This window comes from Vicugna pacos, chromosome 2 (genome assembly GCF_048564905.1).
Source record: "Vicugna pacos chromosome 2, VicPac4, whole genome shotgun sequence".
Classification (NCBI taxonomy): Eukaryota; Metazoa; Chordata; class Mammalia; order Artiodactyla; family Camelidae; genus Vicugna; species Vicugna pacos.
In genome coordinates, this window is record NC_132988.1 from 93,749,505 (window position 1) to 93,763,224 (window position 13,720).

General features: G+C 35.8%; 2 protein-coding genes across 4 annotated transcripts in view; both read left to right on the forward strand.

Moving 5' to 3' along the window:
• Positions 1–13,720, forward strand: part of TLR1 (toll like receptor 1) — a 50,837-nt gene that overhangs the window by 10,714 nt on the left and 26,403 nt on the right. The window lies entirely within an intron of this gene.
• TLR6 (toll like receptor 6) overlaps positions 1–13,720 on the forward strand; it is a 29,150-nt gene that overhangs the window by 10,695 nt on the left and 4,735 nt on the right. Inside the window, exon 2 of one of the 3 annotated variants that reach the window (XM_072945109.1) lies at positions 12,397–12,473. The exons of the other annotated variants lie outside the window; for them this stretch is intronic. Coding sequence (XP_072801210.1) covers positions 12,438–12,473 — 36 coding nt within the window. The 5' untranslated portion in view covers positions 12,397–12,437. The remainder of the gene's footprint in view (positions 1–12,396; positions 12,474–13,720) is intronic. 3 annotated transcript variants of the gene reach the window in all.

A 13,720-nucleotide genomic window follows, 5' to 3' on the forward strand; every position in this document is an offset into this window, starting at 1 on the left:
TTTGAAAGCAGGGATTGTGCCCGGACTAGTTGTCTTTATATCCCAGCACTTAACGTCTAACATGGTGCTGGCGCACAGTACACTTTGAATAAACATTTATTCAGTGGAAGAAGTGGCAGGGACTGGCCGAGAACTGGCCTTACTCAACTTTCTCACCTAAACTTTGACTAATAATACAGTATTTCTCTTGCATATTTGTTGATTTGATTATGGAATGACACAATGTTTTTCTAGTCTTTTCTTTTTTTGTAGTTTTAGTTTTTGCAGAGCCTATCTACCATTGTTTTCCCCCCCTTGATGTAGAGCTTCTTCCATCTGTCTTTTTTCTCCCCCTTTTCATTTGATGCATTAAAGAAAAAAAAGAACTTTTAGCTTTTATCCCTTCTCACTTCCTTTAAAAAAGAAGTTGTGAACTCTCTGATCTGCTCTCTTCTCCCTTTATTTCTCTCCTTTTCTTTTCCCCCTTAGGTGTAGAAGTTCCTAGCTTTAGTGTATACACCAGGAAAGACTTTAGGGTATAAATGACTGAGGAGGAATACTTGTGTTTTGGGAACTGGGTGATAAAAGGGAGCTGATCAACTTTTCTATATAGTGGCTAAGATTCAGTCCCCTGAACACAGACGCCATGGAGAGAACTCTGAATGGGTTCTCTTTCATGAATGTCAATTATCTAGTATCATATGAAAGTTCTCTCTTGCTCTGTCTCTCTCCCTCTCTGTATGTTATTTGTATATATATGTATAAAATAATATAGGTGTGTTTATTTAAATATAAAATATTTCATATCAGCTATATTTTAAGATAAGTCTTTCAACTTGTAAGAGATGTTCACAATTAGAAATTTTGAAAATATACAAAAGTATGAGAAAGAAAATTAATCTGTGATTTAGAGATGCAGAGATAACCACTATTAACATTTAGTACATTTCTTCCCATTTCCCCCCCAGGCTTTGTGTATTTTTCAGATTTGAACCACATTTTACAAAATTTAAGTCCTACTACATACATAATTTTGTATTCTTTTATTCACTGCACGTTATATTGTAGACTTTTCTTTAAAACATTTGAGGCTGCATGTTGCTCCATGTGACAGGTGTAGTGTAATTAATTAAACTATTTTCTATACTAGTCATGATTTTTTTCGGTTTTCCATCATGTCATGAGCATCCTCACAGTAATATTTTTATGTGTATTTCTTTAGAAGAAAATTCTGAGAAGTGGAATTGTTAAAACAAGGGTAAGCATACGTTTAAGGAATTTATATACATGACCAAATTGCCCTTCAGAAGGGGTCTACTAATTTTTCTTTCCTGCCAGTAGTAAATGAGAATTCTTGTTTTAGTCCCACCTGCCAACACTGGGTATTATATTTTTGAACTTTCCCAATTTGGCAGCTGCAAATAATCATGTCTTTTTAAAAATATGTAAGAAGCAAAAATTCCCATTTGATTCACTTTATCTTCCTATGCTTAAATATTTTAAATTATAGGCATTCTAATGTTTCATCTCTAAATGCTTCGTTGTTTATCTCTTAAAAAAGTACCTTTTCTTGCATAGCCAAATAACATTATCAAAAATTAACATTTATTTCTTGATAGAATCTAATACCTGGTCCATCTTAAAATCCTTTCTCCCTTGTTAACTTTTACAGCAGCTCTGTCTAAATTGAGACCCAATCCAACATCATAATTTCATTTAGATGCTATATCCTACTTTGCTTTAATATGCATTTTTATTTTTTGTGAGATTGGACATTGTTGATATTATTAGCTATTGATCTTGGGGGGGTAAATTTTCTGAACAAGTAATGTGTTCTACTTAATTTTAAATGTTTACAAGTTGAAAAATACAGGAAACAGCTAAGAGGAAAATAAAACCTTTTATAATTTTACCACAGAGATAATCCGTTAATATCTTGGTATGTATTTTACTAATTTTTCCACGTGCATGTGTATGTATTAACTGTTACACATTTAAAAAAAAAAACCTTTTGTTACATGGAGATGGTAAGCAATGTTCCATGGGATTAGACTTTTATTCTTTTTAAAGGCCACTCAGTAATATTTAATTATATGGAGATACCATAATTTGTTTGACAACTTGTTTTTTTTGAATAATCAGATTTATTTTTAAAAAATTTATTTTATACTACCTCTTTTATTACACTCCTTTACTGGTTCTAACAGTTTTTCAGTTACTTCTCTGGGATTTTCCACATTGACAGTCATATCTAAAAATAATGATAATTTTATTTCCTCCTTTCCAATATTTCTATCTCTCATTTCACCCCCTTAATTACAATGGCTAGAAATTCTAAAATAGTGTTAAATAACAGTAGGCATCCTTGACATTGACTTTAACAGAAATGCTTTGAAGGTGGGACATTGATTTAAGGTAGATATTTGATATATTATTTATCAAGTTTTTAAAGTATCTTTTAAATATCAACTTTAATTAATGTATTTTTGATCAAAGATGAATGCTGAATTTTATCAAGTGAATTTTTAACATCTATGGAGATGCTCATCTATTTTTCTCCTTTTATCTATTGCTGTGTTACTGTCATAGATTTGCTGACAATACACCACTCTTACAATCCCAGAAACATCCGAATTAATTATTGTGTACCATTCCTTCAACATAGAGCTACACTGATATGGGTTTCTTCATTCTGAACTTCTCCCCACTACCAAATAATTGGAATTTATCTCTTTTATTTTCTAATATTTACTCTTAATTTTATTATATACATATTTAAATTTATATTCCTCTAACAGAATCTTGAGTTAATTGGTATCTATAGCTTCCCCTCTATCAGCTGAGTATCTTAACATGCTTTTGGTCCAATCTCTCCCTCTCCTTCCACTTCTGTCTACTAACACCCTTGTTATCATTGGCAATTTCAATTCCAGATTGTTATTAAAATTATTGTCATCAATACTTATTGGGATTTAGCAATAAATTTTCTTTACAAAGTACTCCCTCTTGAGTCCTAATTTTTTTGGAGTGAGTTTCTTTTTCAGACAATAGCGTCTATCCTTTAGTAATTAGTGGGTCTGTCTTCCATGTCTTTTAGCATTTCATTCATATATGTCATCTCTTTAGCCTCTTGGACTGTGTTTTGAGACAATTTCTCTTCTTGGACTTCTGTCTCAACTTCTCATGTCGGCATTGCTGCTCTGTGATTCAACTCAGCCAATGAGTTTTCCACTTGAATTATTAAGTTTTTAATTTGCATGATTCCTACTCCATTCTTTTTTAGAATCATACCTCTCTGAGGATTTCTGTCTATTATAAATGCCTCCCTGGGTGTGAATGCCTCTCATATCTTGAATTTGGATCCTTTCTGTCACAGTGTTTGCTTTGTAAACGTGTCATGCTTCTTGGTGGTTCAACCCAACTTGTGGTTGATTGAGGCTTTGTGTAAAACTGCTTGCTGATCTCTTTTCACAGCCTGCTTGTTAGAAGGGTGGACCAACTAGTCTGTATTAATTTTCTATTGCTTCTGTAACAAATTACCACAACTTAGTGGCTTAAAAACTTTATCATCTTACAGTTCTGTAGGCTAGTAGTCCATCATAGGTCTTGTTGGGTTTAAGTCAAGATGTTAGCAAGGCTGTATTGCTTTTGGAGGCTCTCAGGGAGAATCTACTGACTTGCCTTTTTGAGCTTCTAAAGGTTTCTATAGACTGCCTGCATTCCTTGCCTCGTGGCCCCCTTCCTTAAGGAATGTAAAGTCTTTCTCACGTCACATCACTCTGGCCTCTTCTGCCTCCCTCTTCCACTTTTAAGGACACTTTTGATTATATTGGGCTCACTTGAGTAAATTTTAAGGTCAGCTGATTACCAACATTAATTCTATCTACAACTTTAATTCCTTTTTTCCATGTAACAGCATATTTACAAGTTCTGGGATTAGGAAGTGGGAGGCTAGTGTTCTGTCTATTGTAGCCCAGTCTGTTTGTGGTTCTCAGAGACTTCTCTTGGTTTCAGTTCCCCTAACGACTTCCCTTCCAGCTTTGAAGTGTGTGTGTTTCATCATTTTGGAGATTTAGGGCAAGAGGAGGAGGCTGAAGCATGTGCATAACACCCTGTTGACTTCCAATTTTTAATGCTTATAATTGAAAATGTGGCTTTTGTAACCCAGAACATATTTAGAACGGTTAAAAAGTGATTTTAGAAGTTTATTTTGTAGTCAGAAATATGACTTTAACAATTTCTGCTTTGGGGTATTTATTTAAAAATTTATTTGACATAAGAAACAATCAAATTTAGTAAATGTTCCATGAACCCTGGGTACTTAGCTACACAATATTCTCTTGGTAGGATCAAAGTTTCTGTCTCTATTAGATTCTTTATTATTTTATTCAAATCCTCCATATATGTTGATTTTTTGCTACATGATCTAACTATTACCCAGAGAAATAGACTAAATACTTTTACTATCAATGTCTCCTTATATTTTCAATGCTTTTACTTTGTAAATTTTGATGCACAGTTATTGATTGTATATGTGTTCTTATCTGTTGTATTTTCACTGTGAGCTATTTGTTTTAACTGGTATGAAACAGTAGCTTCTCTTATTCTCATTACCCAATTCTCTGATACTGTGACCTAATGGGGTATTATATATACGAACTGAAATTCCTGATAAATACACTTGTGATGTTTTTATCTCTGCCCCATTTACAAGTATTGCTATATGGTTTACATCACTCAGAATGCAGTGTGCCCCCTTAAGTTCCTCCTTACTTCTTGCCCAGTTCTTTTTATTTTCTAGTTTTATTGAGATATAATTGGCATACAACATTGTATAAGTTCAAGGTCAAAGTGACAATTGGATACACACATATATTGCAAAATAATTAACATGATAAGGTTAGTTATTCATACCCATCACCTCACATAATTACCTTTGTGTGTGTTGATAATATTTATGATCTACTTTTTTTTTTTTAGCAACTTTCAAGTATATTATACAGTATTGTTAACTATAGGCACCAGGCTGTACATTAGATCCCCAGAACATCTAGAAGTTTGTACCCTTTGACCAACATCCCCCCATTTCCCCTATTCCCTGGCCCCTGGCAACCACCTTTCTACTCTTTGTTCTATGAGTTTGACTTTTTTAGATTCCACATACAAGTGAGATCATACAGTGTTTGTCTTTCTCTGTCTGATTTACTTTCACTTAGCATAAGGCCCTTAAGATCCATTCATATTGTCACAAATGGCAGTATTTCCTTCTTTTTATAGCTGAATAATATTCCACTGTTTATCTGCACCACATTTTCTTTACCCATTCACCCAGTGATGTACACTTAGGTTGTTTCCATGTCTTGGCTATTGGGAATAATGCTGCAGTGAACGTGGGGGTGCACTATCTTCAAGACAGTTATTTAATCTCCTTCAGATACATACCCAGAATTGGGATTGTTAGATCATATGGTAGTTCTATTTTGAACTGTTTGAGAGACCTCCACTGTTTTCCATATTGGTTGCACCAATTTCCATTCCCACCAGCAGTGCACAAAGATTCCCTTTTCTCTACATCCTTGTCAACATTTGTTTTTTCTTGTCTTTTTGATAACAGCCATTCTAACAGTTGTGTGGTGATATCTCACTGTGATTTTGATTTGCATTTACTTGGTAATTAGTGATGTTGAACATCTTTTCATGTATCTGTTGGCTATCTCTATGTCTTTGGAAAAATCTCTATTTCATTCTGCCTATTTTAAAATAATATAATTTGGGACTTTTTGTTTTGTTTTGCTTTCGTTATTGAGTTGTATGAGTTCCTTACATATTCTGGATTTTCTCCTATTCTGTAGGTTGGCTTTTCATTTTTTTTGTTTGTTTTTTAACATTTTTTATTGATTTATAATCATTTTACAATGTTGTGTCAAATTCCAGTGTTCAGCACAATTTTTCAGTCATACATGGACATATACACACTCATTGTCGCATTTTTTTCTCTGTGAGCTACCACAACATTTTGTGTATATTTCCCTGTGCTATACAGTATAATCTTGTTTATCTATTCTACAATTTTGAAATCCCAGTCTATCCCTTCCCGCCCTCCGCCCCCCTGGCAACCACAAGTCTGTATTCTCTGTCTATGAGTCTATTTCTGTCCTGTATTTATGCTTTGTTTTTGTTTGTTTGTTTGTTTTTGTTTATGTTTTTTAGATTCCACATATGAGCGATCTTATATGGTATTTTTCTTTCTCTTTCTGGCTTACTTCACTTAGAATGACATTCTCCAGGAGCATCCATGTTGCTGCAAATGGCATTATGTTGTCAGTTTTTATGACTGAGTAGTATTCCATTGTATAAATACACCACATCTTCTTTATCCAGTCACCTGTTGATGGACATTTAGGCTGTTTCCATGTTTTGGCTATTGTAAATAGTGCAGCTATGAACATTGGGGTGCAGGTGTCATCCTGAAGTAGATTTCCTTCTGGATACAAGCCCAGGAGTGGGATTCCTGGGTCATATGGTAAGTCTATTCCTAGTCTTTTGAGGAATCTCCACACTGTTTTCCATAGTGGCTGCACCAAACTGCATTCCCACCAGCAGTGTAGGAGGGTTCCCCTTTCTCCACAGCCTCTTCAGCATTTGTCATTTGTGGATTTTTGAATGACGGCCATTCTGACTGGTGTGAGGTGATACCTCATTGTAGTTTTGATTTGCATTTCTCTGATAATTAGTGATATTGAGCATTTTTTTATGTGCCTTTTGATCATTTGTATGTCTTCCTTGGAGAACTGCTTGTTTAGGTCTTCTGCCCATTTTTGGATTGGGTTGTTTATTTTTTTCTTATTGAGTCGTATGAGCTGCTTATATATTCTGGAGATCAAGCCTTTGTTGGTTTCATTTGCAAAAATTTTCTCCCATTCCATAGGTTTTCTTCTTGTTTTATTTCTGGTTTCCTTTGCTGTGCAGAAGCTTGTAAGTTTCATTAGGTCCCATTTGTTTATTCTTGCTTTTATTTCTACTAGGAGAAAATTTTTGAGATGTATGTCAGATAATGTTTTGCCTGTTTTCCTCTAGGAGGTTTATTGTATCTTGTCTTATGTTTAAGTCTTTGATCCATTTTGAGTTGATTTTTGTATATGGTGTAAGGGAGTGTTCTAGCTTCATTGTTTTACATGCTGCTGTCCAGTTCATTTTTTGTTTCTGTTTCTGTGCAGAAGACTTGAAGTTTGATAAGCCCTGCTTATTTATTTTTGCATTTGTTGCTTATGTTTTTGGTGCCAGATCCAAAAAAATCATTTCCAAGACCAATGTTGAGGAATTTTCTCCTATGTTTTTTTACAGGATTTTTATGGTTTCAGGTCTTTTAGTTAAGGTTTTCATCCATTGTAAATTTTTGTGAGTAGGGTAAATTAGGAGTCTAATTTCATTCTTTTGCAGGTGCATATCCACTTTCCCCAACACAATTTATTGAAAAGACAACCATCACCCCATTGAGTATTCTTGATTCTCTTGTCAAATATTAGCTGATCATATATGTTTGGGCTTATTTCTCAGTTCTTGATTTTTTCCATTAATGTGGATTGTCTGTTTTTATGCCAATACCACACTATTTTAATTACTATAGCTTTGTAATATTTGAAATCAGGAAGTGTGATGCCTCCAGCTTTGCTCTATCTCAGAATTGTTTTGGCTTTGCAGGGTCTTTTGTGGTTCCATATGAATTTTAGGATTATTTTTCATTTCTTTGGAAAATGCCATTGGAATTTGATAGGGATTGCATTAAATCTATAGATGGCTTTGGGTAGTATGGACATCTTAACAACTTTAAGCCTTCTGATCAATGAACATGGCATATCATTCCATTTAGTTGTGTCTTCTTCAATTTCTTTCATCAATGCCTCATAGTTTTCAGTGTACAGGTTTTTCACCTCCTTGGTTAAATTTATTCTTAGGTATTTTATTCTTTCTGATGCATTTGTAAGTGGGATTATCTTCTTTATTTCTTTTTCATATAGTTTGTTGTTAGTGCATAGAAACACAATTGATTTTGTATGTTAGTTTTGGTTCCTGTAACTTACTGAATTTGTTTATTAGTTCTAACAGTTTTTTGGTGGAAGCTTTAGGATTCTCTACATATAAAATCAGATCATCTGCAAACAGAGATAATTTTACTTCTTCCTTTCCAATTGGGATGCCTTTTATTTCTTTTTCTTGCATAATTGCTCTGGTTAGAACTTTCAGTATTATGTTAAATAGGAGTGGTGAGAGTGCTTCTTGCCCAGTTCTCACATGATAATGTCCATCACTAACTAGGTGTAGAAATCTTGGAGAACTAGAGGGTGATGGTCTGTAGAAGGAAAACTGAGTATTGTGACCCACTCACATCAATAGCATTGGGGTAAAAGAAATGCTACTTAATTACCTGGTTGTTACTCATCCTTGGTGTTTGACTCAGAGACAAACAGAGAGGGGACACAATTCTTGTATAAGGGAGTCTATTTTCCTGAAACAAAGCTTGAGTATGTCAGGTTTTCCTTAATACAGCTCCACACACTTTTTCATGAGTGTAGATGCTTTTAGATCCTGCCATTAATTTTCCACCCTTTGTTTTGGGTGGCAAGGTGGGTTTTTGAGAGTTTCTGTGTTTTCTTGAGTGTTTGGGTGGGCAGTTGGCTTGAGATGCTGTGTTGGAGGAGCAGGGAGGGACTTTTTACTACTATATGCTATTTTGTAATGAAATTCCCCCAATTCCGAAGAGTTTTTACTTGTCCAAAGAATGACTAATTTAAACTCTACTCATCTATTTTGCTATTTGCAGTATGCCCTCAAGTGATGAGCAGTGGGTTCTTTTATTAATAAAGCCGAACAACAAGAAGCAGTCAAAATCTGTTCTCAATTATTCCTGCTACACAAGGCCCTACTTAAGAAATGTTGTCTGCTTTTGTCCCCTGAGGGGCGCCTAGATGCTTTTTTGTGTGTATGCAGATCAGATCCTGCATGGGTTTGAGCAAGCCTCACCAACTGTTGCCTCTGTCCCAGTAGCAAATACTGGGTCTGTGGGCTGGTGCACCTGTCTCCCCGCCTCAGCCAGGTAATCTTTTCTCATTCACTCAGCATCATTGTCAATAGAGGCAATACCCGTAATCCGTTGTAGTACAGTGAGACTTTCTGTTCTTCCTTACATACAGCAGCTTTGTCCTAGCGTGTCTTCTGACTTCTTTGATGTACTCTTTTACTGTTTCTGTATCTTCTATTTTATCAGTGTGTCAACTGTAGAAACTTAATGATTTCAGATTGTCAAGTGCCAAACTCTGCCTCTCTTAATTTGTTGCTATGGGTCTAATGTGAGATGGAGAAACACATGTCCATTTTTATGGGAGTTGTGTCAAAAAATGAGATCCTGTGACTAAAAAAAAAATCTCCTGGGACTGGAAAGAGCAGTATATGTATTATCTCAACTGCCCCTCTCCAGTCTGTAAGAGCACTTCTAACGTCTACCTGTAGGTGGCTCCAGGCTGGTGTGGTTGTGGGCTCCCCAGCGTAGGCGCGGGAGGCTGCCCTGTGGCCCGCACAGCTGCCATTGCTGCTCTCAGGATGCTGCTGTGGGGGTTAGGGGGCATGGAGGCTTGTCTGTCCTTGCCAGGTTTTATTCCCTGTTGGGGATCATAGATATTTTTCTCTTCAGATCAGAGCCGGGGTGATGTAGACTCATGAGTGTATGTCTGAGTTTCTGGGATTGGCTTCTTGCTTGACCTTTTGCACAATTTTTGTCTCACCCCTTTGTCTCAATCACAAGCATGGGGTCTGTGGGCTAGTGCATCCCCCTGATGACCGGGCTAGTTTGGCTTATTATTAATCATATCTTCTCAAATGGCTCCATGAATGGTAGTATCATCTCTGCCAACCCAGCTACAGCTGGCTTAGGTGAGGTCAGTTCATGGAGGAAAAGATTCTAGATAGTTCTTCCTGTAGCACAAACCTGGCCTCATTCCTATCCTCATTTGCCCTCACAGAAGGACTGATCCTGCCATATGCCATAGAAATTTAGCCAGCAAGCTACAGGTGAATAGGCCTTCCAACTGTGCCTTGAGGACTTGTCAGCCACCTTCCTCCCCATCCTTTTCATCTCATGTTGACTTGGCCAAATTGAGCTGAGGATCTGAAAGTCTAGCCCACTGCTGGCACCAGGAGTGCCCACCAGCAATACCTCTCAGGATCATCTCAGCATTCAGATACACAAGCCCTAACAGGCCATGCTTGGCCCCAGTTTACTCAGAAAGATACAGTATGGGGAATAGAGTTCAATTTCTACTTGGTGTATATAGTTCATACACAGTCCTTTCAGCCTGGATGCTATTTACTGTTCAGTGGTCATTTTTATCATAAGTAATGTTTTCCAGTAACACAGCTGACATTCTCCATGTATCAGGTTTTCAGAAATGAGATTAGTCCATGGAGAAGGAGAGAAATGAATTCTTTAGCCCTTCTCCCATGATGGGTCACTGGTGGCAGCCTATGACTGAGCATAGTGCCAAACTGAATACTGCTGTAGGCTCTTGAGAACATCTTGTAGTTTCTGGGAATAGCTCCCTTTGTACGATTTTAGATGATCAAACTGATAAGTATAACATTTTGAGGGTATAAAAGGACTGCTCTTTGAAAAAGAATAAAGGATTCTCTGAGTCTAATGAAAAGAGACTATAGGCACGTAGTTAACTTTTAAAACCGAAAGCCTTTGTTAGAATGGCCATATCATTAAAAAGTCCACAAACAATAAATGCTGGAGAGGGTAGGGAGAAAAAGGAACCCTCCTACACTTCTGGTGGGAATGCAGTTTGGTGCAGCCATTATGGAAAATAGTATGGGGATTCCTTAAAAAACTGAAAATAGACTTACCATGTGACCCAGTAATCCCACTCCTGGGCATATATCCAGAAGGAACCCTACTTCAAAAAGACACTTGCACCCCAATTTTCATAGCAGCACTATTTATAATAGCCAAAACATGAAAGCAACCTAAATGTCCATTAACAGATGACTGGATAAAGAAGATGTGGTATATTTATACAATGGAATACTACTCAGCCATAAAAAGAAATAAAATAATGTCATTTGCAGCAACATGGGTGGACCTCGAGATCATCATTCTAAGTGAAGCTAGCCAGACAGAGGAAGAAAAATATCATATGATATCACTCACATGTGGAATCTAAAAAAAAGTACAAATGAACTTACTTACAAAACACAAACAGATTCACAGACATGTAAATAAACTTAGGGTTACCAGAGGGGGAAGGGGTAGGGAGGGATAAATTGGAAGTTTGGGATTTGTAGATACTAACTACTATAAAATAGGTATTATAAAAGATAAAACAACAAGGTCCTACTGTAGTGCACAGGGAACTATATTCCATACCTTGTAATGCCTGTAATGAAAAAGAATGTGAAAAGAAATACATACATATATATACACACACACACATATATATTAAAAACTGAATCACTACACTGCACACCAGAAATTAACACATTGTAAATTGACTTTACTTCAATTAAAAAAAGTCTTTGTCTAGAAAGTCAATGCCTGTGCTTCCTCAGGGACATTTCTATTGATTTCTCTTCTTCTCCTTTAAAAAAAAAATTAATGGACTTTATTTTTAGAGCAGCTTTATGTTTACAGAAAAATTGAGGAAATGGGCCAGACAGTTCCCAAATACCCCCTCTCCACTGCACACAGTTTTCCGTATTATAACATTTCACATTACTGTGGTGCAGTTGTTATAATTGGTGAGCCAATATTGATATATTATTATTAACTAAGGTCTATCATTTACATTAGGATTCAGTCTTTGTGTTGTACAGTTCTGTGGGTTTTGACAAATGCGTAAGGTCTTATATCCGCCATTACAATGTCATATGAAATAGTTTCACTGCCCTAAAAATCCTCTGTACTCTGTCTATTCATCCCTCTCTCCCCCAGCCCCCTGCAACCACTGATCTTTTTATTGTCTCTTTAGTTTTGCCTTTTCCAGAATGTTACAGAGTTGCAATCATATAGTTGGTAGCCTTTTCAGATTGGCTTATTTTACTTAGCAATCTGCATTTTGGTTCCTCTATGACTTTTTGTGGCTTGATAGCTCACTTCTTATTGCTGAATAATATTCCATTGTATGGATGTACCACAGTTTATCTTTTTACCTATTGAAGAATATCTTGTTGCTTTCAGTTTTTGGCAGTAATAAATAAAACTTCTGTAAACATCCATGTACAGGTTTTTGTGTGAACATAGGTTTTTAATTCATTTGGATAAACAATTAGGAGTGTGATTGTTGGATCATATGATAAGACTATGTTTGGCTTTGTAAGAAACTGTCAGACTGTCTTCCAAAGTATCTGTACCATTTTAAATTTCAGCAATAAGAGTCCCTGTTGCTCCATACCCTCAGCAACATTTGATGTGGTTTCATGACTGGCCAGGATTTTTTGGACAGGTATGGAGTGGTTTTTCATTGTTGCTTTAATTTGCAATTCTCTGATGACAAATGATATCAAGTTATCTTTTCATGCCCTCATTTACCATTTGTATGTCTTCTTTGGCAAGACATCTGTTCAGATCTTTTGCCCATTTAAAAATTGTGTTGTTTATTTTCTTATTGAGTTCGAGTTCTTCATTTTTTTTATTGACGTATAGTTGATTTACAATATTCTGTTGATTTCTGGTGATTCGGTTTAATACATATATATATATGTATATATATACATACATACATATACACACACACACATTTTCATTACAGGTTTTTACAAGCTATTGAATATACTTCCCTGTGATATACAGTAGGACCTTGTTTATCTATTCTGTATATAGTAGTTTGTATCTGAGTTCTTTCTATATTTTGGATACAAATTCTTCATCAGACATGTGTTCTGCAAATATTTTCTCCCAGTCTGTGGCTTGTCTTTTCATTTTTCTAAGAGTATCTTTTGCAAAGCAGAAAATTTTAATTTTAATGAAGTCCAACATAACAATTTTTTCTTCCATGGATTGTGCTTTTGATGTTGTGTCAGAAAAGTCATTGTCAAGTTCACGGTCACCTAGATTTTCTCCTGTACCAGCCTCTAGAAGTTTTATAGTTCTGTATTTTACATTTAGATCTGTGATCCATTTTGAGTTAGACCTTCACTTTTATTGCGTGTGGAACGTCTAGTTGTTCCAGCACCATTTGTTAAAAGGACTATCCTTTCTTCACCAAATTGCCTTTGCTCCTTTGTCAAAGGTCAGTTGACTATATTTGTGTGGGTCGATTTTTGAGCTATCTATCTGTCCATTCTTACACCAACACCACACTGTCTTAATTACTGTAGCTTTATGTAAGACTTGAAGTTGGATGTTGTCAGTTCTCTTTGTTCTTTTTATTCTTTTTCTCTATGAATAGAAAATACTTTCTAATTTCTTTGCATGCCTCATAGTTCTTTTGTGTAAAGCAGACATTTTGAATATGATAATGGGGTGACTCTGGAAACATCAGAGTGTGGTAACTCGGATACGCCTCTCTCCCAGCGTTTGTTGTTGCTGCTTGCTATGGGTTATGGCTGTTTGTTTGTTTAGTGATGTTTTGAAACTATATTTATAAAGACTGTATTCCTTCTTATGTGTGACCATTGAATTCTGTTCCATTGGCTTAGTTGTCAGCTAGTGATTCAGCAGAGATTTTCTTTTTTTAACATTTTTTATTGA